At 37.4% G+C, this 26,257-nt stretch overlaps 1 protein-coding gene and 1 non-coding gene across 3 annotated transcripts in view; both read left to right on the top strand.

The window, feature by feature from the left end:
- The first annotated feature begins 349 nt into the window (after positions 1 to 349).
- The window catches only part of DLGAP5 (DLG associated protein 5), a 38,652-nt gene continuing 12,744 nt past the window's right edge, over positions 350 to 26,257 (top strand). The window contains exons 1-13 of one of the 2 annotated variants that reach the window (XM_059182154.1): positions 350 to 483; positions 1,859 to 2,097; positions 5,837 to 6,030; positions 8,360 to 8,422; positions 10,086 to 10,170; positions 10,281 to 10,403; positions 11,381 to 11,451; positions 13,551 to 13,825; positions 14,912 to 15,039; positions 15,323 to 15,455; positions 18,149 to 18,234; positions 18,976 to 19,136; positions 23,627 to 23,719. In XM_059182154.1, the coding sequence (XP_059038137.1) occupies positions 1,860 to 2,097; positions 5,837 to 6,030; positions 8,360 to 8,422; positions 10,086 to 10,170; positions 10,281 to 10,403; positions 11,381 to 11,451; positions 13,551 to 13,825; positions 14,912 to 15,039; positions 15,323 to 15,455; positions 18,149 to 18,234; positions 18,976 to 19,136; positions 23,627 to 23,719 (1,650 nt within the window). In that variant the 5' untranslated portion in view covers positions 350 to 483; position 1,859. Of the gene's footprint in view, positions 484 to 596; positions 1,006 to 1,858; positions 2,098 to 5,836; positions 6,031 to 8,359; positions 8,423 to 10,085; positions 10,171 to 10,280; positions 10,404 to 11,380; positions 11,452 to 13,550; positions 13,826 to 14,911; positions 15,040 to 15,322; positions 15,456 to 18,148; positions 18,235 to 18,975; positions 19,137 to 23,626; positions 23,720 to 26,257 lie in introns of those variants that run through there. The other variant, XM_059182155.1, reaches the window with a different exon arrangement.
- Positions 9,657 to 9,759, top strand: LOC131837458 (U6 spliceosomal RNA). Its single transcript, XR_009356057.1, has one exon. It is a non-coding gene; the product is annotated as a U6 spliceosomal RNA (small nuclear RNA).

The raw sequence follows: 26,257 nt of genomic DNA, 5'->3' as shown, positions 1-26,257 counted from the left end.
CGATAAACTCTGATTTTTGAGACTAAACAGGGAATTAAAAAGCCCTGGAAACTCTAAGCTCCTCTTCCTCCGGAAGCCAAGGTCCTGCCTCGGACACTGGGGATCCTGGGAGTACGTGTGACTCCTACGGCAGTTACGTGGGCCCAGGCCCAGAAATCCCATTGCTCCGCCTCTCATCAATTGCAGACCCGCCCATTCATTCCACTCACACCCATCCTTTGAACCGTCCGTTCACCTTTCAATCAATTCAAATATCGCCAGGCGCAAACCAATTGCAAGCCTCTTCGAAGGGAAGAGGCGGGCATTTTCCCGGAAGTATTGGTTAAAACCCCTCCAATCAGAGGCTCGGTGCGGGAAGTTTGAATTTTGCGGAGCTCTGGATTACGGGCCTCTGTTCCTGCTTCTGAGGCGGCAGCGTCCTTCAGACCCAAAGGTTCCTTTACTTTTAGTTCAGTTGAGGTTTGACTCCAGAAGCTGTCTCAGGTAAGTGGGTGCTGGGGAGCGGGCGGGAAGGAGCGGGCCCACTTTGTAGAAGGTCTGGAAGTCTCGGAGGACCGAGACGGTGGGCTAGACGCGCAGCTCAGGGGAGTCTCCTCGAGGACCGTGTACAAGTCCTTCCTGTAGTTGATGACGCAGCTCTCCAGGAGGGTAAATATTTGTTGCCCTGACCTGTATGGTAGTAGTCAGCGTTTCGCCACCGGGGCATAATTAGCCTTCGGGGCGGGACAGTATTTAGTAGGTACCGCTAAGTCCTGTTGGCCCCAAATTTAAGTTCCCGTAGCTCTTCTCAGATCCTGTGAAAACTGAAAACACCCCGGCTGAGAACTTCTAGGCAAGCAAGACTAAGGTATTTCTAGATTTTCAAGCTCGAAGAAACTCCAGGAAGTCAAAGAACAGAGCTTAGATGTATGCGAAAAGCCAGGCTGCCTGACCTGGGATGCCCTCTCCACCATCCTTTAGCCGTGCTAACTGGAGCAGTTAATTTACCTCATCTGTATAATGGCGGTAATACTATCTTTTAGGGTTTAAGTGATTATTAAATATCCCTTTAGTGTTCGTTCTCTTTCTCCCTCTCCTTCCTTTCTCTGCGGTGTATAATGCTATGCTGTATTTTAAAATAACTAATCATAAGTTTTATTTTTTTCTTTCATATGTAGTAAATTCATACTTGGCAGGAGGTGACAAATCAAATAGTAAAGGAGGATTCATGAAAAGCACAGTCCTTGGGTCCCTGCTGGCCCAGTTGGTAGAATGTGGGACTCTTCACCTCCCTGTAGGGAGTTCGAGGCCCAGGTTGGATGTAGAGTTTACTTTAAAAAAAAGAAAGAAAGAAAGAAAACAAAACAAAACCACAGTCCTTTGTCACTTCCCCATGGCTCTTGAAGAAGAATCTTATTGGCATCCAGGTCATATGCATTCTTATTTTTAGACTCTGTTGATTGCTTTAAATCCTGTAACATTTTAATTTGTTGCATTTCTTTTGCAAATTTTTCTTGTATCTGGAGTTTTCTGGCAGACTTTCTTAATTATTCTTGTTGAATAGTATAGTGTGCTTATAATTTTTTTTTAACTTCTTAATGCCTCCTGTTTATATTCTGGACCATAGCTTCCTGGGCTTCCCTTCATCTGTCAAGCAAGTTCCTATTTAGAACTAAATAAGAAATATGTTTTATCTTTTGATAATCTCCTTCCCTCTCTTTAGTGTTACCTACTTATTCCTTGTGTGTGTGTGTGTGTGTGTGTGTATTTTAATATTTTTATTTTCAAAGACTCTGAGATAGGATGGGAGTTGGATTGAAATCTCAGTTTTTTAAATAATAAAAGTCCATGGAAGTTGGTCTCTTTTTTCCTCTGATAGGATGTCTTCATCACATTTTGCCAGTCGACACAGAAAGGATTTAAGTATCGACATGATTAGAACCAGAATTGCTCATAGGAAATCACTGTCTCAAAAAGAAAACAGGCATAAGGAATATGAACGAAATAGACACTTTGGTTTGAAAGATGTCAACATTCCAACCTTGGAAAGTAGAAGTCTTCTTGAATTAGATGAGACCTGTCAAAAGCTTGTTCCAGAAAAGGCCAGTGTCAAGCCAAGTAAGTAAAGGTCCATTGTAACTTTAAATGCTTTGAAAAGTGAATAAAATTTGGTTTAATACCTGAGATTAAGAAAATCCTGAACAGAAGCATGGAGTTTTGAAACATTATTCTGGGTAACTTGGTATTTTCTACAACTAAATGCTCTTTGTTCAAGGTAAAGGCTGTGCAAGTCCCTGGCTAGGCTAAAGCCATTCACTTATAGAGAATTATAGCACTGTATTATCTATATTGACTAATAGGAATCCTAAAGTTCTTACTTTTGGAGCAGTTAAGATGACTATTGACAAGAGAAATTGATTAGGGGCATTAAAAATAGAACTGAAATAAGGATACATTATCAATGGGAAAGTTTCTCAGAAGAGCAAAGAATTTGCCCTTGCGATTTGTTAAAAGGACTTAGAGTCATTAGAAAGGAAAAAGCCAATTAAAGAAGAAAGGAATGACCTCAGCAAAAGATAAAAATAATAAAAGTAGAGTGTCTTAGATGGCAAGGGATGCTATAGACAAGAAGGAAGAAAACTGGGAAATGACTTTCGAATTTTGCCAACAGGAACACTGGACCCCTATTTAGTTGCTTTATATAGCAGGCATTAGGAGTTGGATCGCAGTGAAATAAAGCGGGGGTAAGTGCTGAGTAAATGACAGAGATAGTTTTTTTTAGAAGTTTTATAGAGAATGAAATGGGATGCTAAGTTGTTTAACTGTTCACTACTTCAATTTTATTATTTCTAGGACCATTATTATATGTAGCACTTACAAGACTCCCTACATATTCAAGCTTAATCAATTCTGTAAATGAGAGTGTTGGGCTAAAAGATTTCTTCTGGATTTATCATGTTTGTGATTCTAAAGGAAAGTGAGAGAAAAGAATTGGATAAAAGTGTTAAAGGATTTTTTTTTTTTTGAGATGAGGTGATCCATGCATGTTTGAAGGTCAAGGAAATGGGCTGGTAGTTGAAGGGGAGAAAGTAAAGAACAACATCTCTTAGAATTTGGGAGGAAATGAAAATGGGGTCATAGAATGATAGTGGATGGCTTTTCGAGAAGGAACGAGACATTTTTTTGTCTGGGAACCAGAGGTGTTATGACTCTGTTATGTCATCTCCTTGCCTCTTCTCTTGCTCACTCAAATGCTCTATTCCTTGACCAAAATCTCAAATAAGTCTAACCCTTTCAGTATGCTATTAAAGTATCTGGTTTATTTTCCATTTGCTGAGGACCAGAAGTGGGAGTGAGCCTGGTGCGTTCCAGAGAAAACAAGTAGGCAAGCATGGCTAGAGAAAAATGAATAAGGGGTAGTAGCTCCCACCCCTGTGGAGCCCTCAGGGGACATCATAAGGACTTTGGCTTTTCGTCTGAATGAAATGAGAAGCTATGAAAGGATTAATAGATGTTTATATAAATTTGATTTATGTATTAGAAGCATCACTTTGGCTGCTGTGTTGTGAATAGATTATAGGATAGCAAGCATGGCCTTAGGAAAACCCAAGTAGGAGACTTACAATAATTTAGTTGATGATGGCTGGTCAAAATGATAGCAATAAAGATAGGTGGTTGCAATCTGGATAGACTTAGGAGGTTGGACCAATAAGATTTCCTAATGGATTGGATGTAGGGTTGATAAAGAAAGAAGAGCAGAATGACTCCAAGGTTTTTGGCAGCATCACTCAGGACACAGTCTTGCCCCAAAAGTTAAACTTGAGTCTAATCAAAACCGTAGATATAATTTCCAGTTTATAGAAAACATGAAGGCTAGAGGAATGAATAAAAAACATGAGAAAGCAGACAAACAAATATACAGTGCAGGACATTCTGTGGGACAACTGACTAGCTTTTTTCATTAGGATCATAGCATGAGAAGTAAGGTGCCAATTGTGTTACAAATGAATACAGGTGTGACAAAATATTGACGTTTCTGGAAGGACATGGGTTGGTCCGAGATCTCTCTCTGGTTGCTTGTGTTTGGTCATAAGCAAATCTCTCTGTTTGCTCCAGTGTGGTGTGTAAGTGTTATCTTTTACAGCATCAGAAAGATTGAAATACTGGCAGGGATGTGACCATCGGGAGATCACTGGAGGAAAGAAAGCCTGAGAATTGAGAAGCCCGGGTATTGGAGGGGTCATCAAGATTTGTACTATGATAGTGACAGAGAGAGTGAGAGTGAGCTAGGAGCTAGAGCCTTCAAGGGACAAGAGGAAACTTGGAGGGCCTATAGAAGACAAGCTGGGGTACTGGCTAGTGGGATCTGATGACATGAAATGTAAAGGTGAGATCTTTACACTGGAAATCACGGAAGCAGTGATGAGGACACCTCCCCTCTTTGGGTCCAGTGATAGCACTGGTGTGAGATGAAAAAACAGTCAACCATGTGAGAGGACTGCTGGGGAGACTGTCTTCAGGGAGAGCCAGGTTTCAGTCAGATCAAGAGATGACGGGAACATTTAGAGGAGAAGTTGAGAATCCAGAGGTTTTGTTGCTTAACCATTTCAGCATCTGTGCTTTCGCATGTTCTGTTCTGGCTTTTTAAATTTTTTTTAAACAACGTTATTGAGGTGTAATTTACATGGCATAAAAAAAAATCTACCTATTTTAAATACATGCTTATTTTTTAGTAAATTTACTTACTTGGGGTATTATTTTCATGAATTATTTTTAACCCTTACCCAGTAGGCAAATAGAATCATTCTTCAGAAACTTTCTCAGGTATTCTCTTTTCTGAGGAGCCTTTCCTCTTCCCATAGAGAGGTTTTTTCTGATTCTCTATTGTGTGCATTCTCCTATTTGTTTCATACTAAACCAGACTGAAGCTGTTCATTTCTCCAGGATGCTGTGAGCCCTTCAAGGGCAAAAACTTAATTATTCACACTGCCTAAGCATGTCTTGCACATAGCCTCTTCTTCCCAAACCAGTTAAAACAAACAGTATGTAGATGGAAACCCAAGTTGAGCTGAAGAAACTGACAAGTAGCCCTAATATTGGGTATTCATTAACCTAACACTTAGTGGCTTAAAACAATTAAAACATTTATTATTTCACACAGTTGTTGTGGGGCAGGAATTGGGGTGCAGCTTAAATGAGTGGTGCTGGAGGTCACGGTCAAGATGTCATCCAGGGATGCATCTTGCAGGCTTGACTCAGACTGGGTGGTTTGCTTCTAAGATGACTCACTCCCATGACTGGCTAGTTGATACTGGCTTCTGGCAGGAGGCCTTAGGACTTTGTCATGTGGACATCTTTATAGGGCCATTCAAGTCCCCTTAAGATTCTACAAGGCCATTGGCTTCCTCCAGTGCAAGCAGTCCAAGAGGGGCGAAGGCAAACATTTCAATGTCTATAATGACTAGTCTTGGGAGTCAAAACCATCATTTCATGGTATGTTGTTGGTTACCAGGCCAGCCCTGTTGAGTGTGGGAAGGGATGATATGCAGGCATCATCACCAGGAGGTGAGAATCATTGGGGTCAACTTGGAGGGTGGCTAGCATACACGCACATTAATTCAAAAGTGAAGTAATGCATGCTTACTGTGTAGCAAGCAGTTAATAAATATTTGAAAAGACAAAGGCAAAGAAATATAAATTTTAAAAGAAGAGAGGTTGAAATAACTTGTTTGAGTGCTAAGGAATTAACAGAAGTTACTGAAAGCATTTCTTAACAGCAGTCGAAGTTAGAAGTTAGACATTTGCCTAACTTTTTTTTCTGAAATGTATTATATACTGTGGGTTTTTTTCTACCTAGGGTCAGTGAAAACTCTTCTAGGTGATCAACGAAAGCAAATGCTCCAAAAATATAAAGAAGAAAAGCAGCTTCAGAAATTGAAAGAGCAGAGAGAGAAAGCTAAACGAGGAGTATTTAAAGTGGGTCTTTATAGGCCTGATATGCCTTGTTTTCTGTTATCAAACCAGACAACTATGAAAGCTGAGCCAAGAAAGGTAAATTTACTATCCTTATTAGTAAATAGTAAATAGTAAATTAGTAAAATCAGGTCTGTTGATGTAGTTTATAGGTTCTTGAGATAGGAAAAGAGTGGGCAGAAGTCAGGCTCCAGTGAGTGACTGAGGAAGACTGGTCTGAGTGGCTGGAGTACTGAAACCCTGCATAGGGGGAGAGGTGATCTAAAGAAAATGGTCAGTGAGTCAGGAAGGATGAAATTTGAACTGGGGCAGTGGGACTTGTAATTTAGGCAGTCGCTGGTGATGTGCTATTTTAAAGATAAGTATAAAAGATCTTAGACTGTGTACTCATTACTGATTTAAATATAAACTGAATAACATAAAACCTATTGAATACTGCCTGTTTTTCTGGGCTTTCACACATCTCATTGATTTATTTAGATGATCTTTGATTTTTTGACTATTATCTGTGAATGACCTTCGGATAAGAGGGAAGGGACCCAAAATCAATACAATAGTTTTTAGGTAAGATGATAGAGATAAATATAGTCTATATATCAGAGGAGGGAGAGTTTATTTATGTTTGGAGGAACGTCAAAGAAGACTTGGAAGGGATTAGATTTAAGCTGACTTTTTTAGATAGGATACCAATCATTGGTCTAAACTATAGACAACTATTTTAAAATGTTCAAAATATATGTAAGGGGAAGCAAATGGACAAAGGAAGAGAGAGAAAGAGAGATAAACAAAGAAGCAGACTCTTACCTCTAAAGAACAACCTGATAGTAAGCAGAGGAGAGGTGGGTGAGGGGAGGGGGTCAAACAGGTGATGGGGATTAAGGAACACACTTGTCATGATGAACATGGAATGATATATGGAATTGTTGAATCACTATATTATATACTTGAAACTAATATAACACTGTATGTTAAGTATGCTGGGAATAAAATGAAAAACTTAAGGAAATATATATATTATAGTGTGTGTATTGGGAACAAGAGACCCATCACGGTATTAAGTAATAAGATTCACCAATAATTTTTTTTAATTTTATTTAGATGGCCACTGTTGAATTCTGGTGGCCGTGCAATCTAAGAAGGGCCTAATTTCTTTAGCACTAGATTTCCCCTGAGATTTAGGGAAGAAAATGACTTCTTATCTAAGAGAGAAATCTGATTATGTCTAAGAAATTTTACAGAGTTGGGGTGCCTGGGTGGCTCAGTGGGTTAAGCTTCTGCCTTTGGCTCAGGTCATGGTCTCAGGGTCCTGGGATCGAGCCCCACATTGGGCTCTCTGCTCAACGGGGAGCCTGCTTCCCCCTCTCTCTGTCTGCCTCTCTATTTGTGATACCTCTCTGTGTTAAATAAATAAATAAAACTTTTTTAAAAAATTTTTTATAAAATTGATAAATATTGATAAAATTGATAAAGATCTTGCCACTTTTTTTTTAAGATTTTATTTATTTATTGGACAGAGAGATCACAAGTAGGCAGAGAGGCAGGCAGAGAGAGAGGAGGAAGCAGGCTCCCCGCTGAGCAGAAATCCCGATGCATGGCTAGATCCCAGCACCCTGGGATCATGACCCAAGCCGAAGGCAGAGGCTTAACCCACTGAGCCACCCAGGCGCCCCTCTTGCCACTTTTTAATCAGTCTTTCTCATGTTAGTTTTTTTCCACATTTTGTGATCAAGTCTCCATTTTCTTATTGACAGTGGAGAAATGCATAATCATGAGGCTCGAAGGCAAACTGTAAAAGCCGGGAGAGTAAGCTGTATAGTATCTTTTCATTAAACAGAAAACAAAAGATCCTAATACTCTAGTCTGTTCATCTACTCCCTTCTGAATAAGTCCAGCAAATCTTATTAATGAGAGTTCAAATACCTGGAAATTGTGGCTTGAAATTTTTTCTTTCGGCTCACTGAGAAATGAGCTTTTGGGGTTTTTTTTAAAGATTTTATTTATTTATTTGACAGAGAGAGAGATCACAAGTAGGCAGAGAGGCAGGCAGAAAGGGGGAGAAGTAGGCTCCCTGCTGAGCAGAGAGCCCGATGTGGGGCTCGATCCCAGGACCCTGAGATCATGACCTGAGCTGAAGGCAGAGGCTTAAACCACTGTGCCACCCAGGCACCCCAAGAAATGGGTTTTGAAGCTGCTAATTTAAATGTACTTTAAGCCAAGCCAGAACCAGAAAAAAATAGGAATTCAAGTTGGCAAGTATCTTTTTGCCATAAATGATCAGGATAAAATTTAACTTTAAAATGGAAATTTTATTTCAAGAGAGACATGAGATTAAACTTTTGCCAATTCATTTTTTTTTTTTTTTTTGCCAATTCATTTTTTAAACTTTATTTTCTTTGACTGTTTTAAGGCTGTTCCATCTTCTGAACGGATTACAAGGTCAAAGGCCAAAGACCAAATGGAGCAGACTAAGGTAGAGTTGACAATTATTAGGTAATGGTTTCAAAGATGACAAATTGTACTTTTCTTCTCAGAGTAAATTGGTTTTTAATCTAATACCAGTTTTAAGTGTGGTGATTAATTTGCTAGAGTTAATGATACCAAAATCTGTATTATTGTTAATGGTGATAAAACTGTCTTGGCTACTAAGGAAATACTCACTGAAAATATCTTTGCATGACATCTTTTGTGAGATGTATGCTAAACCTATGTCACACTCTTTTGTTTACTGGGCAGTTACTGTTATGCATTCTGTTATGTCATCAAAAATATAGATAGGGATATAAAAATAGAGACCTAGGGTGGGTGTTATAAACTTACAGGTCTTCAAAACACCATGTGACTGAAGTTATTAGGAAGATTACTAAAATAAAGGGATGTGGGCAAGGAAGAAAATAGTATGCCTCTTCATCAGGTGAGGAACCTGAATTTCATGTATTCAATAACATTTGAGTCTACCCCGTTTCTCTCTAGGGTATAGTAGTGAACAAAATGAACAAAATTCCTTGTTTTCATTGAGCTTACATGTGAGATAGACAGTTTAAAAAAATGTATATAGCAGATCAGATGGTTGTATTATAGAGGAGGTAAAAAAAAAAAAAAGAGCGAAGGGAGAAGGGGAGTACTAGAGTGGGTGTCAGGTGGGATTTGGATTGGGGCAGTCAAGTAGGGTCTCACTGAGATGGTGGCATCTTGAGTGAAGTCTTGAAGGAGTGGAAGAGTGAACCATGGGAAAGAGCTTTCTATCCAGAAGTTTCTAGACACAATTCAAAGGTCTTGAAGTGAAAGCATGCCTGGTATGTTTAAGGATTCTCAGAAGATTATAGACAGCTATTTTTAATAGCTCAGGTTATTAGCATTTTCTTTTTTTAAAGATTTTATTTATTTATTTAACAGACAGAGATCACAAGCAGGCAGAGAGAGAGAGGAGGAAGCAGGCTCCCCACTGAGCAGAGAGCCCGATGCAGGGCTCGATCATGACCTGAGCCAAAGGCAGAGGCTTTAACCCACTGAGCCACCCAGGTGCCCCTTATTAGCATTTTCTAAAGTCTAAGATTCTAAAGAAGCTGTGAGGAAAATTTCCATTGTATAAAACAAACCTTTTTTCTTCATCTCATTTTATTTGGGGAAGTAGATTTTTTGCCAGGTCATTTACAATAAACAGACTTGAGATATGGGGTCAATTTACAGATAAAATATGTAGCAATTTGCTTACTTCGCTAGCACATACGCTAAAACTGGAACAATCCAGAGGTTAGCTTGGCCCCTGCAGCAGGATGCATGCAAATTCATGAAGGGTTCCATATCCACCCCACACCCCCACCGCCCTCCCTGGCACTGCCTCAGCCTTGTGTTTGTGGTTCTGTTACCCCTCATTTATTCATTGCTATTTTTAGGATGTCTCCCCCCTCCCCCATTTCCCCCTTTTGTAAGTGACCCCTGGGGGGATGGGGTTTGCTCAATCCTTCTCTCCATCTCACTCCACTCCTCTTCAGAAGAAGGTGGGGGTAGCAGAGATGTGTGGGAATCTTTGTATGGTTGAATGAATAAAATGACTTGGAAAACTGCCCCCCCAAAAAAGTGGCAATTTGATTCATTATGCAGTTAAATCACATAGCACCTAATCTTTTAAATAGATTAATAATGGGAGTGATGTTCGAACAATCCGACCTGGTCAGAGACAAACTTCTGAAAGAAAAGTGTTGGACAAAGAGAAAAAAGGTAGGAATTTAGCAGTTATTATATTATATATCTTAATAAGCTCTGATGTTGCCACAACAGTAATTTAATAATAGCAGCAAACATTTGATTTGGTTATTTTTTTCTCACAGTCACACAGCCCGTAATGACCACATCCATGAGAATGACTCGATCAGCCACTCAGGCAGCAAAGCAGATTGCCAGAACCGTCTCCTCTACTACAACAGAAAAGCCAGTTGCAAGAGCTACTAAAGGTAAGAACTATTTCTTGATCAATGGCTGTTCTAGGATGTTTTGGTCTTTGATGCTTTTGAGTTCAGTTTTAAAAATCATCATGTAGAACTCTGGATAAGAGGCAAAGAAATAAGAGATTCCAGTTCCCAAGGTAGTTTCCATGCCTCAGCAGTCAACTACACACAGTGGGTGCTCAAAGATGGAAGTACCTGATCTGGTGTTAGCAGCGCTTCAAAGAGAGAAATGAATAACCCAAATAAATTAGAGCCCGTCCATTTGGCGAAATACAATGGAAACATCAAAGAACAGTGTTATGAAAGAATTAAATAGATTAAGTGCACAAAGAATAACAGATCAAATTCTGAGCAGTATGATCACAATCCTAAAACATGTATGTGACTATGTGAACCTAGGATAAAACTGGAAAAATATATCCTAGAGTGTCAACAGTGATTGTTACTGAGTAATGTAATCTTGGGTGTTTTTTTTTTTTTTTTTAAGATTTTATTTATTTATTTGACAGAGATCACAAGTAGGCAGAGCAGCAGGGCGGGGTGGGGGGGCAGGGTAGCAGGCTCCCTGCAGAATAGAGAGCCTGATGTGGGGCTCGATCCCAGGACCCTGAAATCATGACCTGAGTTGAAGGCAGAGGCTTTAACCCACTGAGCCACCCAGGCACCCCTTGGGTTATTTTTTTTTATTTTGTGGGGGTTTTGTGCTTTTCTTTATTTTCCTAATTTTCTATAACAAATAGGTATTTGGTAGTCAGAGACAAAAGTAAAATACCTTGACACCTTAGTTTTGTTTTGAAAAAAGATGGCCTATACTTGGCAGGAAATTTCATCGGTTTTTATCTCATTTATTACTCTTTATCAAAAAATCCTTTAAGATATACATTCTTCTTGTTGCCTTTTTTCCTTTTCCAAATTACCTGATCCTTTAAAAGCAGTATTTTCTATCTAGTCAAAATGGCTGTCTTATTTCACTTTTATTTTAGATAATGAAACAGAAAGAAAGACACCAAATCAAGGAAGACCTGCCAAAAAGATAGAAACAAAACCTGACAAGGTAAAGTATAAACACCTATTTATTTCTAGATATTTTGAAAATCTTATTGCTATTTTCATAAAGTTGAAATTAAGCATACTGAACTGTTTCAAGAGGGTTAAGCTACATGTGTGTTAAAACGTCTTGAGCCATTAAGAAGCATCAAAAGGATTTACTTTTGTTGTTTTTCAAGTATTACATCCTCAGAGCTTTATAGCTAGAGAAAGCATAATTTGGTTAACGGGAGATAAATATAATAACGCAGCTGACAGAAACCTTCACACGGAAATTCACTAAGAGATAAGATAGAGTAGAGTGAAATATATTGACTTTGGATTCATTTAGACATGACTTTGAATATTGTCTCTGCTTCCAATTAGCTAGATAACCTTGGGCAAGTTATGAGTTTGTTTTCCCATCTCTAACTTGCACTACTTTACATAAGTAGTTTTAAGATGAAATAATCTGGGACACCTGGGTGGCACAGTCAGATAAGCATCCGACTCTTGGTTTCAGCTGAGGTCATGATCTCAGGGTTCTGGGACTGAGCCCTGCGTCAGGTTCCATGCTCAGTGTGGAGTCTGTTTGAGATGTTTTCTCTCTCCCTCTCCCTCTGCCCCTCCTGCTCGTGCTGTCTCCCTCTCAAATAAATAAATAAAATCTTTTTTTTTATATAAATAAAATCTTTTTAAATAAATATGAAATAACACACATTTCTTTTTTTAAAGATTTTATTTATTTATTTGCTAGAGAGCACAAGCTGGGGGAGCAGCAGGCTGAAGGTAAAACAGGCTGAGCAAGGAGTCCCCAGGACCCTAGGATCATGACCTGAGCTGAAAGCAGATGGGTAGCAGGCTGAGCCATCCAGGTGTCCCATGAAATAAGCTAAATTTCTGACAGCATCTAGCATAGAGCCTAGTAGAATCTTCAAAAAAGAGACCCCAATTTGAGGACCCAATTCCTTGGCTTATAATCCACGTTATAATTCCATAACCCTAAAAATAAAAGTTTTGCTAGAGTGTACGAAACCTGGCTAGATTCTCATAAGAATCAAACTTAGCTCCTCCAAGGAAGGCAGTATAGGATAAATCTTTGTAAGCAAGCACCTGGATCTCCTAGTTCTTCCCATAAGATTGATTTCCTCCATAAGGGTTAACCTAGGTTTTTACTTTCACTGCCATGTTGGCCTCAGGGACATTGTCACCCTTAAATTCTTGTCCAGGTTGAGATACTCTGGTTCCCGTTCATATCTTGTCGAAAATCAGAAACTTCTAAAAATTATATTTAAATGACTACATGAAATGGATGCGGGGAAGTCAAAAGTTACAAACTTCCAGTTACAAAATAAGTAAGTCCTGGGATGTAACATACTACATGGTGACTGTAGTTAATAATTCTATATTGCATATTTGAAACTTATAAAGAGAGTAGATCTTAAAAGTTTTCATCACAAGAAAAAAAAACTTTATAACTATGTATGGTATTAACTAGACTTACTGTGGTGATCATTTCACAATATATACAAATATTGAATCATTTTATATACTTAAACCTAATGTAATGTTATATGTTAATTTATATCTCAAGTGAAAAAAAAAACAAATTGACTTGAAAAAGAAGATATGCTTCACATTTTATATGGTTTATCTTACTGTATAACACTGAAAAATAATTTTGCTTATATGACAAGGTTATTTATAATTAAGATTATTTGCAAAAAGGATTTGGTACTTGACAGAAGTAGTCATCTAATAAACATTGGATTTCTGATTCTGAAACTATTGTAATTATCAGCATAATCTAAGTAAAAAGATTTTGTTTTTGTTAGGTGAGTTAATTTTTCCACCTTAATTTTCATATATTTTAATGTGTTGTAACACCTAAAACTATTATTTATTCCTATAACGAAGATTGGTTCTCTCTCTTTCTGATTCATAGTAATGGTTTATTGCAGGTGGTCTTATGATTCCTTCTATTCATTTCACTGTGTTTGTGTTTGTCTTTTTAAATTATGTTTGTGGGACATATAACTCAGTTTCCACATTTTCAGTCCTGTAAGAATCGGTCAACTGTATCCCCAGAAGAGGAATTCTCACTCTATTCTGTTTACTCACAACTAGGTCGTTTCTTTCAAAGTCGATAGTGAAGAAAATACTTTGGGTTCACAAACCAGTGCAACTAAGAGAATGGATCCAGATGGAATCTTACCAAAGATGGAGAACTTACCTAAGACAAACACTGCAAAAATGAAAGGGAAGAAATCCTTTGCACCTCAGGATTTTATGTTTCAGCCGCTGGATGGCCTGAAGACCTATCAAGTAACACCTATGACTCCCAGAAGTGCCAATGCTTTCTTGACACCCAGTTATGCCTGGACCCCTTTAAAAACAGAAGTGTAAGAATGTAATGTTAATGAATTTCTTGCAAAGATAGGTAACAAATGCCTTTCTTAGATTTAGCAAGTGCTTTTTAAAAGTTTTTATTTAGTTTATTTACTTATAAATCGTGAAATTTTGGTTTTTAAAAAAATGCTTCAGGAAGCTACAATAATCTATTTGACACTTTTGCTATTTCCTGTGCATTGTTATTAACATTATTTTGACAGTACAATTTGTGTTTTGTTGTTTTTAATAAATGACTATTTATCACTTATAAATAAAGTTTTAGAAAGAAGTAATTGCTATAATACTGTAGCTCAGACATGGGCTTTTGTTTGTGGTTTTTTGCTGAGAATTACTTTAGAAAAATTACCTCTAAAGGCAAAAATGATTAACTTGCAAAATGAGGGGCAGGCCTTAATGGTGGGATCACTTGGAATCTTTAAAAGGCAAGATTGTTTTGTAGACTGGCTGTTGGCAAATTTACTAGAAACTGCCCAGCAGCAGCAAGACTATTAAGTGTTTGTTCTGCTAAGAGATCTTCAAATCTTTAGATCTCATTACAATTAGTAAAGATGGGCATCCCCACTATATAGGTGTTTAAATTTTTCTGCTCTGGAATGTATATATATATATATATATATATATATATAAATTTTTTTTAAGATTTTTTTTATTTATTTGACAGAGAGAGATCACAAGTAGGCTGAGAGGAAGGCAGAGAAAGAGGGACAAGGAAGCAGGCTCCCTGCCAAGCAGAGAGCATGATTCGGGACTCGATCCCAGGACCCTGAGATCATGACCTGTGCTGAAGGCAGAGGCTTAACCCACTGAGCCCACCCAGGCGCCCGGATATGTTGTTTTTAAAATGAACATACTTCTGGGGCACCTGGCTGGCTCAGTCAGAAGCGCCTGCAACTCTTGATCATGGAGTCATGAGTTCAAGCCCCACGCTGGGTGTAGAGATTAAATAAACAAACTTTAAAACACCATACATTTCTATTTTTATCTCAGGTTTTTAAAAAGCAATGTAATTTTGAAATCCTTCAATTAGATGTATAGGATTTATGGTTCAAGAAGTATATTTTTGCTCTTGTTTTCAGTGATAAGACTCAAGAAGTGACAAAAGAAATTTTGGCTCAACAATGTAAAGCTTACTCTATGCAGATAGTACATCAAGATTCAGATAAACTACAGTGTACTTTGGGTTCTCTAACAGTTTGGAATAAAGGTATGGTATTTTAATTAAATATTTACTTGCCTTCTGGATTGTGATTTATCAGAGATTTGTTTTCAATCCCCACAAGGTTAGAAGAGATGGGAAATATGGGGAAAGACATCTGGGATTAGGAATGCAGACTGAGAAAAAGGAGAAAATAAATGTAAATTTGAAGAGATGAAATCATTGAGACCTTTTAGAGGAGATGTGGTAAATGAAATCATTGAAGCAGAAATAAAATGTTAAAATTCAACAACAAAAGAATGAAAGGATTTTTAAAATTTGTCTTTTGTAGGGAATGTAGAACATGTCTTAAATAAAGATGAGACTACTAAAAATTCAGATGACCTTACAATAAAAGAAGTCCCATCACTTGAAATAAATGAAGATCAGGTATCTCAGCCCCGCCACGATGTGCCATATTTCAGGTTTGTCCAGGTGTTCCTAGTGTAAGAATTTGTATTAATGTGTAGATATTTAAAACGGAAATTAAACTATTTTAACCTTGATATAATAGATAAATTAGACTCTGGGTGATTTTCATTTGTTTTTTAAAATGTATTTTTTCAAAGGTGCCTCCTTAGCGCAGTAGGCAGCGCGTCAGTCTCATAAAATGTATTTTTTCAGTAGCTAGTATTTTCTTTCATGTGGTTTCCAATTTGAAAGGTAGAAAAAGGTACAAGTGAGAAGCCCTTTCCCAACTATCTCCTAACGCCGCAATTCAAACCTTCCATGGAGGCAAGTGTTATTCATGCTTTGTGAAAGAAAACTTTGAGATAGGTAAAATAGATAGGGAGACAAAAATATGTATTTTTTCCTTTTTTTATACAAATAATAGCTTACTATTCTGTTTTCATTTAATGTTTATTGTAGGAGACATTCCATTTTAATACTTACAGAGCTTTTTCGTGTTGTTATTTTGTTTGTGGGTGTGGATATGTGTGTGTGTTTAGTGACCACATAGTATCCAAGTATGTGAAAGAACCACAATTGACTTAATAGTATATTGCTGTTGCTGATTATTTACATTGAGTTCTGTCTTTTACTAATACACCCAAGGCTACAAAGAACAACTTTGTATACTTTCCAGTTCTCTCATGTGAAAATATGTAACGACCTCAATTTACATTCCCTTCAGCAAGGGAGTATGGGGAGTTCCTATTTTCTCCTACTCCCCCCGACCACACCAAAAAAAAGAACCAAGTTAATATTTTATAAAAGAAGGATAGTGGGAGATGTTAGGAAACTCTTTGGCCTACTAAATCATGAGATAGGATTACTTTTCTCCAACTGTGAAGAGTGAAAATTAACATCCTATTTGGGGAACCTCAACCATGTCACCTACAGACTTTGGAAACAAATCAGAGGACTGCATTTGGAGACAGGCCCCAACCTTCCACATTACACAGGAAATGATTTAATGTTGCTATTTTTTTTTAAGCTTTTTATTGTGGAAAATTCTAACATATATGAAGGTGCAGGGACTTGTACACTGAACCCCCATCACTCATGGTCAATCTTGTTTCATATTTATTCCCATATACTTCTGACTCAAGATATTTTAAGAATATCCCAGATAATCATATCACTTCATCCATAAATATTTTTGTCGGTATTTTTCAAAGTTAAAGACTCCTGTTAACATAACCGTAACACTTATTGTGGTTAACATAATCATAATAATTACTTGATGTCATAAAATATCCAGTCAATATTCAAATTTTCTAAATTATAGTTCACATGCAGGCATGCACACATACATGTTTATGTATATGTTGTGGGTTTTTGGCGTTTTTTTTTTGTTGTTGTTGTGTTTTTTTTTTTTTTTGAGAGCAAGCATGTGTGCATGCAAGCGAGGGGCAGAGGGGCAAAAGAATAGGGAAAGAGAGAATCTGAAGCAGACTCCAGTCCAGCATGGAACCTCACGCAGGGCTCATCTCACAACCCCACGATCATGACCTGAACTGAAATCAAGAGTCACACCCTTAACTGCCTAAGCCACCCAGGCACCCCATGCTATTATTCATGAATGAACATAGCAAGAACATTCTCATACCTTTTCCAATATAATGTTAACAATTTTTTGAGCTTTGCCAATTAAGTAGATAAGAAATATTATCTTGCCTATAGTCTCAATATTTATTCAATTATGAATGAGTATCTTTTTATATGTTTGAAAGCCGCTTCAATTATTTTTAGAGCACAAAATTTCAGAATTATAAAGGATTTTAGCAATTTAGCTAGTCCATTGTGTTTTCAACTATGAGACATTGAGATAATAAGCAATTTACCCAACTAAATAATGTCAGATCTAAGCCAGTTCTCTTTTCTAGTAAATTAAGTCATTCTCTGTCATGCCACTGGATATAAACAGCTGAAGTTTTCTTCTAAAAAACAAAAACTATTCTCAGTTTCTCCTGTGAGGATGCTTTTCAGAAAGAAACAGATTACACTTACCTTAGGCCAGTGTTTCTTAACCTTGGCACTATTGACATCTTAGACAAGATAATTGTTATGGGGACCACCTTCTGCGTTGTAGGTTGTTTGGTAACATCCTTGGCCAGTAGTGCTCCTCCGGTTCATGACACACAAATGCCTCTAGACATTGTCAAATGTGTCCTAGAGGACAAAATTGACCCCCGTTGAGAACCGCTGCCTTTGGAGTGGCAAGCAAAGCCTAAGAATTATAGAGAATCAGAAAGGCTCTATCATTGTTGTTTCATACTTAACAGTTTTTACCTTCAACTTACTCTTGAGAGTTGGGTTGGTCTTAGCTCCGTGGACAATAACAAAGAGCTAATAACAGGAGAAGTAAGGAACATCTGATTGTATAAAGTCTTTAAAAAATAAGAATGGAAGAAATTGGAAATACTAGCATGAAAAGCGGCTCTTGACATTAACCATTTGGGTATGTTTTAGATGTAGAAAGAGGGACAGAGTGTATCAACTTGGATTTGTGGATTTTAATGTATCACAGTTCAGAAAGTCAGCATCAACTCTGAAAAATTAACATTGTGACTATCTTTTAAACCTTCCTAATGTTACATGTGCCAGAATGTGAATACTTAGGTATTAATATAAGGAACATTTAATAAAACTGAAATGTATGTCATAATTTTAGAAATATTCTTCGTTCAGAAACTGAGAAATTAACTTTGCACTGCCTTGAGTGGGACAGGAAGCTTGAATTGGACATTCCAGATGATGGTGAGGGAACATTTATATTTTTTTGTTTTAGTTTTGGTTTTTAAAATATGGTTATATTTATCCATAACAAAGATCTAGGGTTGTTCAGCTGAACTGGCTACATTGTTATTCAAAGCAACAAGAATTTTTTATATGTCAACATATGTTTGCTAATATCTCTGTACTAAAATGGTACATGATTTCAAAGATTTAAGTAATTAGAATATTGATTGTTATTCCTGAAAATTAGACATTTACCCGTTATTCGATTGATATAACTATGAGTGGCGTCTGTAACTGTTATTGTCTAATCAAACATAAATATTCTAAATGAAAATTACCTAAATCAATATGGAACGGGTTTTCAGGAAAGTTCCTTAATCTTACTTATTTGGGGAAGCTGTTTAGAAAAAAAATCATTTGTATTTTGTCAGTGTGAAGTCTTTCATTGATACTGATGTGTGATGAATTCTTATTAGGTTTGTTATTGAATTCTTATTAAATACAAGGAGAGTGCTCTTGATTGTACAACAATATGTATGAGAATGAATATTGCTAATTTTTAGCAGGAATTAAAGCAGATAGTGAATGCTCAGTATTTGTAAAATAAAGTTTTGTAGTGATATTTTTCGTTTTGCATGAAGGTAAGAATTTGATTCTATAAGCCTGAGGTTATTTACTTTGAGGTCTTCTTATCAGCTGGTAGGCTGGCAATAAAGGTCCAGTTTTGTCCTTTAACTTTCAACTTCATATTTCCTTTAGCTAAAGATCTCATTCGCACAGCAGTTGGGCAAACAAGACTCCTTATGAAAGAAAGGTTCAAGCAGTTTGAAGGACTGGTGGACAATTGTGAATATAAACGAGGTGAAAAGGAGACTACTTGTACAGATCTGGATGGATTTTGGGATATGGTTAGTTTTCAGGTATGTAGCTAAGCATTTTCTGTGTATTAACTCTGTGGGTCTTTTTGAAAATGGAGTTAGTAAAAATAAAATAATGGGGATAATGGGTGCTCATTTTAGGTACCTGTAATATTAAATGAGAGATAATATTTTTATGAACTGTAAAGCACTGTCTAAATTTTAAAGATTGATTGATTATATAGCAGAAAAGAGAGCACAAGCGGTGGGAGGGGTCGAGGGAGAGAGAATTTAATCAGACTCCCCACTGAGCATGGAGCCTATCATGGGGCTTGATCCTACAGCCCGAGATCATGACCTGAGCTGATACCAAGAGCTGGATTCCTAACTGACTGAACCACTTGGGTGCCCCAGTACTATCTAAATGTTATAACTGATGTCCACTTCTTTCCTATGTTGTCAGGGTGATTTCCAAAAGGTTTGGAAATTGAGATTATATTCAACTGTTGTATAGACTTTAATAACTATATTTGAGAAAAATGAACAAATTTAGTCTTTACTAGTTAAGATCAGCTAGCAATTACTGAGTTCTTACTGTGTGCCAAGCATCGTGCCAGGAGTTGAAAAACAGGCTCATTCTCTCTCCCAGAGAAGTTTGTAACTTATTAGAGAGTCAGACACAACATATAACTGCACTCTAATGTACGTACATACTCTAATGTAATGTATGATAGTGGAACTCACTAGGAAGATCAGGAAAAGTGTGGGAGGACATGACACTTTCTATAGCTTTTTGACCTTAACTTAGAGATTAACATACAAAATACTATTTCAGGAACCAGTAGCCAGTAACATACAAAATACCATTTCAGGAACCACTAGCCATTTGAGGGAAGCCTCAAACCTGAGGGGAAAAAAATAAGTTAAAGCACCCCAGAAAGAAAGCTTTTTGGTTGGAGGAAATGAGGATAATAAAGAAGAAAATAACTTTTAAATGCAAATGTTAGTATTCTCAAAGAGACCAGGCATTTCCTCTGCCAAATAAGAGCAGCTATTAAAAAAAGAACATTCCAAGAACAACAAAAATTACTCTTTGAAGTTAAAAACTATGAGAGCAGAAATATAAGATTTTATAGAAAGTTGGAAAATGAAGTTAATGTCTGAGGATGCGGAATCTTAGGAAAACTCATATGCTGTTGATGGGAAAGTAAAATGTTACCATCACTTTGGAAAATAGCTTGGCAGTTTCTTAAAAAGTTGAATGTAAATTTACTATATGTCCCAGCAATATCTAGATATTTACCCCATGAGAAATGAAAACAAATGTCCACCCTAAGATTTCTGCGTGAATATTCACAGAAGATTATTCATCTTCACCAAAGTAGAGACAATCCAATTGTCCCTCAACTGATGACTAGAGAGTGATGTATTTATACAGTGAAATGCTCCTCAGCAATGAAAAGCAACAAAGTACAGATACATGTTATAACATGGAAAAACCTCAAAAACATAATGCTAAGTGAAAGAAGCCACATACGAAAGACTATATATTGTATTATTCTATTTAATATCAACTGTCCAGAGAAGACAAATCCACAGAGAGTTACTTGCCTGGGGCTGGGTATGGGAATGGGGATTGACTAGCAAGCACATAGGAAAGAAGATCTTTAATGCTAAAAATATTCTACATTTGGATTGTGGCAATGGTTGCACAACTCTGCCAATTTACTGAAAATCACTGAATTGTGCATTTATATCTGCTAAGTTTTATAATATTAGATTAAATCTCAAAAGAGTTCTCCCAGAGCTAACTTGAAGAGGCTCCCAAAAGCCGAAGCTGGGAAATGATCAGTAGATGATAAACATAAACAATATGAAGACATAAAAAATCTTCAAATATATCAATTAATACAACACTGAAAAACACAAAATAATTGGCTGCTTTTTTTTTTTTTTAAGATTATTTATTTATTTATTTGACAGACAGAGATTGCAAGTAGGCAGAGAGAGAGGAAGAAGCAGGCTCCCTGCTGAGCAGAGAGCCAGATGCGATGTGGGGCTCAATCCCAGGACCCTGGGGTCATGACCTAGCCGAAGGCAGAGGCTTTAACCCTCTGAGCCACCCAGGCGCGCCTAATTGGCTGCTTTTAAAGGATGGTAGTGAACCAGCTCATTATTTATTTTATTAATTTTTTTTTATTCATATGACAGAGAGAGATCACAAGTAGGCAGAGAGGCAGGCAGAGTGAGAGGAAGGGAAGCAGTCTCCCCGCTTAGCAGAGAGCCCAATGCGGGACTCGATCATGACCCGAGCTGAAGGCAGAGGCTTTAACCCACTGAGCCACCGAGGTGCCCCAAACCAGCTCATTATTATGAAAACTGGTAAATATATAAAAACTGGACATAAACCAACACATCATCCTGACTTCCTAAACACTATTCACATCTGGGCTATACAGCAATGGACATTATTATGTTTTCTTCCTTTTTTCTCTACTGAATCATTTTTGCTTTTCATTTGTTTAGTCTTTCTGTGCCTATCATCAGTTCACCTCTAAAGTCTGTATAAACCTCCTCAACACAATTTAAAAAGCAAAGAAATCAGGTATTATATTTAGTTCAGCTTCCCAGAGCCCAATCTCACAGAGACCTATGTCCTCCTGCTCCAACCTCAACTACATCTTCCTAACTGCCCACCTCAACTCACCTCAGCCCCCCATTCCCATAGCCCCCATCTGGAGATCAGTCCCACCTTCTGCTTCTTCGTTTACTCCCTCATTTTTGGTGATATGTTCTCACTTGGTTTCCTAAGAAAAGGAACATGAGGGTAAAATTTGAGACATTGGGTGTCTAAAAACTGCCTTTTCACCCTCACATGTGATTGGCTGGGTACACAACTCTGGGTTGGAAGTTATTTTACCTCAGAGTGTTGAGGGCATTTTCTCTCAGCTTTCAGTGTTTCAGTGTTGCTGTTGAGAAATCCAAGGCTATTTTGATTCCTGACCCTTTATATAAAATTTGTTTTTTCAAATTAAGTTGGATGGCTCTAGATGTCTGAGAACTCTTTCTGCCTAATGTCAGCTAACAGATTATCCTATGTTTTCTTCTAAAAGTATTGTAGTTTTGGTTCCACAGTTTGGTATCTGATTCATTTGAGTTCATTTTTGTGTATGATACAGGTAAGAATCTAAATTCATCTCTTTTCTGTGGATATTCAATTTCCCCGGCACTGTCGTTGAAAAAACTATCGTTTTCTCATTGAATTATATTGACACATTCGTTGAACATCAGTTGATCATAAGTGTAATCCTGAGTCTTTTTGGAACTTACATTTTTTCAGGAGAGAAACTGAGAATACATATGTGTATATATGCGTAGTAGGGGAATGTGGGCATGTTTGCTACCTGTTGACAGTTGTGACCTCTTTGGAGGAAATTGGAAATACCAGATGGATAAGGATCATACACTGACATCACTGAAGCCATCTTTGGCCCCCCATCTTGTTTATTTATTTATTTTTTTAAAAAGATTTTATTTATTTATTTGACAGACTGAGATCACAAGTAGGCAGAGAGGCAGGCAGAGAAAGCGGAAGCAGGCTCCTTGCTGAGAAATCAGGTATTATATTTAGCCCCCCGATGTGGGGCTCAGTCCCAGGACCCTGGGATCATGACCCAAGCTGAAGGCAGAGGCTTCAACCCACCGACCCACCCAGGTGCCCCAAATCTTGTTTATGTCTGCACAGTGACCTCTCTCGGAGCTATGTGTTTTAGACGCAGTGGAGGTTAATGTAAGCCCTGACTGGAATGTGGGAAGGCTTGTTCTAACCTTCCCTAAAGTGGCACACAGAAAGCACCCCTTCAGATAACTAGAAGAGATGAGGATCGTACCAGGAGGATAAGGGTCTCATACGTTCTCATTCTGCTAGTGGATATATTACTTGAATCTTTTAAAATGACATTGTGTCAAGAGAATGAGAAGGCAAACCATAGACTGAGAAAAAGTATTTGCAGAAGACATTGTGTTTAAAAATTTAAAAAAAGAAGAAGAAGACATAATGTGTTCTGTGTTCACATTGTATAATTTAGGAAATAAAACATAAAAACATATAAATATCTCCTGCATTTTAATGGTCAAAAATAAATTAGGAGGGTTCTTCATATTTTATGTAGATATTAGAAGCTTGTAAAACAAAAAATGACAGCAATTTACCATAAGAATTCTTTTTTAGGGAGACGCCTGAGTGGCTCAGTCGGTTAAGTGACTCATGTCATGATCCTAGAGTCCTGGGATCAAGTCTCGCATCAGTCTCACATCGGGCTCCTTGCTCATTGGGGAGCCTGCTTCTTCCTCTGTCTGCCACTCCCCCTGCTTGTGTTCTCTCTCTCTATTGAATAAATAAAATCCTAAAAAAAAATTCTTGATTTGAATACTAAATTAAGAATGACTTAGTTTAAATTATATGCCACCAGTCCAAGTCACCATTCTTAATTTTTTTTGAAGCTTCAGTGGTTAGCTTTAATCTGATAAACTTGTACTTTATTTATTAACAGATAGAAGATGTAAACCAAAAATTCAACAATTTGACCAAACTTGAGGAATCTGGATGGCAGAACAATAATAATATAAGCAAAAAAGTTGTTCGGGTAAGTTTGTGGTTTTATATCCAAATTTCTCATACAGACTTTTCTACTTTAACAAATTTTTATTTTTAAGCCTTAAAAACATTTAGCTTCAGATTTTTTATCTTTTTCAAATAAAGTTCCATGTATTAATTACAACGTCCTGATTGCCTTTGAAGAAAGAATAAGGAAATGGTCAACACTAAATTTAGTGTCATTTCTGGAGGGAGGGGGGGGCTGTAATTGAATTGGGACTCCTAAAGGGCTTCTAAGTTACTAAACAGTGGGTATCTGCATGTTTGTTTTTTACTGCAAACTGTGCCTCTCCATTTTGTTGTAATTCTAATAGTAGCACTACATAATTCCTATAATGTGTGGTCTGCGCCAAGTACTGTTCCACATATTTCACTTGTATAAACTCATTTAATCATCACAACAATCCTGTTGTGCTCCCCATGGGGTTCTGCTCCCCATTTTACAGTTGAGGAACCTGACAACCAGAAATTACTTGCAAAAAGTGGAGCTGGGTTTCAGGGCCAGACTTTCTCGTTCCAGAATCTGTGTTTCTTAGTCAGTAGGCTATGCCACCTCTCTTTTATGTAGTCTTTTGAGTGATCTATTTCAAAATGAAAGAATTCTTAAATAGCAGAGAGGAACAAATGGCTCTTTAGAATATCTATCTTCTTCCCTATGCTTTATCTTGTAAATTTTCTTATTTTCTGTAACATTTGCTTTGTTAACATGATACATTTCCATTCCTGTCTCTTTGTTTCTAATAATGTTTTGAACTCAAATGTTCTTGGGCAGATGATGCTTCTCAAACCACTTTGCATGTTGCCAGTTTTTCTTTATATTTTAGAAGACCTTTGGTTTAGAATCAGGTTTCTAAATTGGTTATTATTATGTAATCCAAATAAGATCTGTTTTAAATCCTACCGTAGGAGTTTAAGGTGGTAGAATATTAAAAGAACCTATTACAGTGTCATTTTACTAATGAAGTCTCATGACAAGTGACTAAATTAAATGAATGGATTTCAGATTTGTGAAATGGGGAAGAAAGCTGGAATATTTTGAAGCCACTGTGGGTATTTCTTATTGAGTACCTGGTCCTGGAAACATCAATGTCATCAGTGCTCCACATAATGGCTGTGTCAGCAGGACATTCAGTCAGAGCCTTGTAATTCTGTCCCTCATCACCAGGTGTCTCTGTCTCCTCTTACTTTATTCTACAGGCTGCTGTTAAGATTATGGGACAAATAAACTAAAACTATTACCTCTACTTTGATACCCTTCCCTCTGACCTCTTCTTCACTGGTCTCTCATCCCATCATTTAGCCTTGTTTTCTCCTTTTCCATCAGTTTTTAGATATGTTTAAGAGTCTGAATTAGTTGGATTAGAATTTATCTTTATTTCCATTAAAGAAAAAAACATCTTGTGATGTTCCCAACTCCTTATCACAGACAGTCTTCTAGAAAAAGCTGTCTGTACTCTGTTGCTACTATGTTGGTTCTCACTTCTCTCTCCAACTCACTGCAATTCAGCTTCACCTCTCTCTCTGCCTCTAGAACAGTTATCACCAAGAGTATTGATTCTCTAGTCACTGAATTATTAGATACTTAATTTTAAAATCCAACCCCCTTGCAGGATTAAATGTGGTTGATTCCCTCTTTCTTGAGATTATATTCTGATTCTCCTCCTGCCTTTGTGCCCATTCTTCAGTCATGTTTGCAGTTTGGTTTTCCTTTTACCCTTACATGTTTGTGATATCCGTATTTCTACCTCAACTCTATTTTTTTTCTTCCACATTCTCTCTGTACAGTCTTACCCATTCTGTGATGAATCCCAAATCTGTATTTCAAACCACACTTAATGTTAAGCTCTAGCTCTATATATCCTGACTCCATGTACCTTAAGATTTTAAGTTATGTTCCAAACTAAAATCATCTGGACACACATCACTGTTTCTCTGTCTCAGAGAATAGTATTGGCATTTCACTAGATGTCCAAGGTAGAAACCCGGCTATCTTCTTTAGTCCTTTCTCTGGTTCATCATCTCTACCACACACACATATCCAATAGATTGCCAAGTCCTCTCAGTTTGCCCCCTTAGATATCTCTTGAAGCCATTCATGTTTTTCCATTTTCCTCCTTAACCTAACTACTGTCATCTTTTCTTATTATCAGTACAGTAGTCTTCCCAACTGGCTGGTAACCTTCCAGTCCCTTCTCTGGGCCATGGACAGAATGGCCTTTCTGAATCACAAAGCTGATGATATTACTCTACTGATTAAAAATCATCGATAAGCTCTATTCCTATGTCCTCTGTATAAATGTAGCTCCTTAAAATGGTTACCTGCAAGGGATTTTATAATCTACCTGTTGCTTACCTCCTTCCACTTTACCTCCTCTGCATTTTCTTTCACTTCTGGCTTTGCAGCCATGCTGTTCTCTGTGCTCAGACCTTTCCTCATTCCATCTGGTAGCCTGGCTAACCGTGATTCCAGCACAGGCTACTTCTGTCAGTCTTTCTTGATGACTTAGGTTATAGCCTTGTTTTGTCT

The sequence above is a fragment of the Mustela lutreola genome, chromosome 7 (genome assembly GCF_030435805.1).
Source record: "Mustela lutreola isolate mMusLut2 chromosome 7, mMusLut2.pri, whole genome shotgun sequence".
In the NCBI taxonomy this organism is placed as follows: domain Eukaryota; kingdom Metazoa; phylum Chordata; class Mammalia; order Carnivora; family Mustelidae; genus Mustela; species Mustela lutreola.
This window is presented reverse-complemented; position numbering and strand designations above follow the sequence as displayed.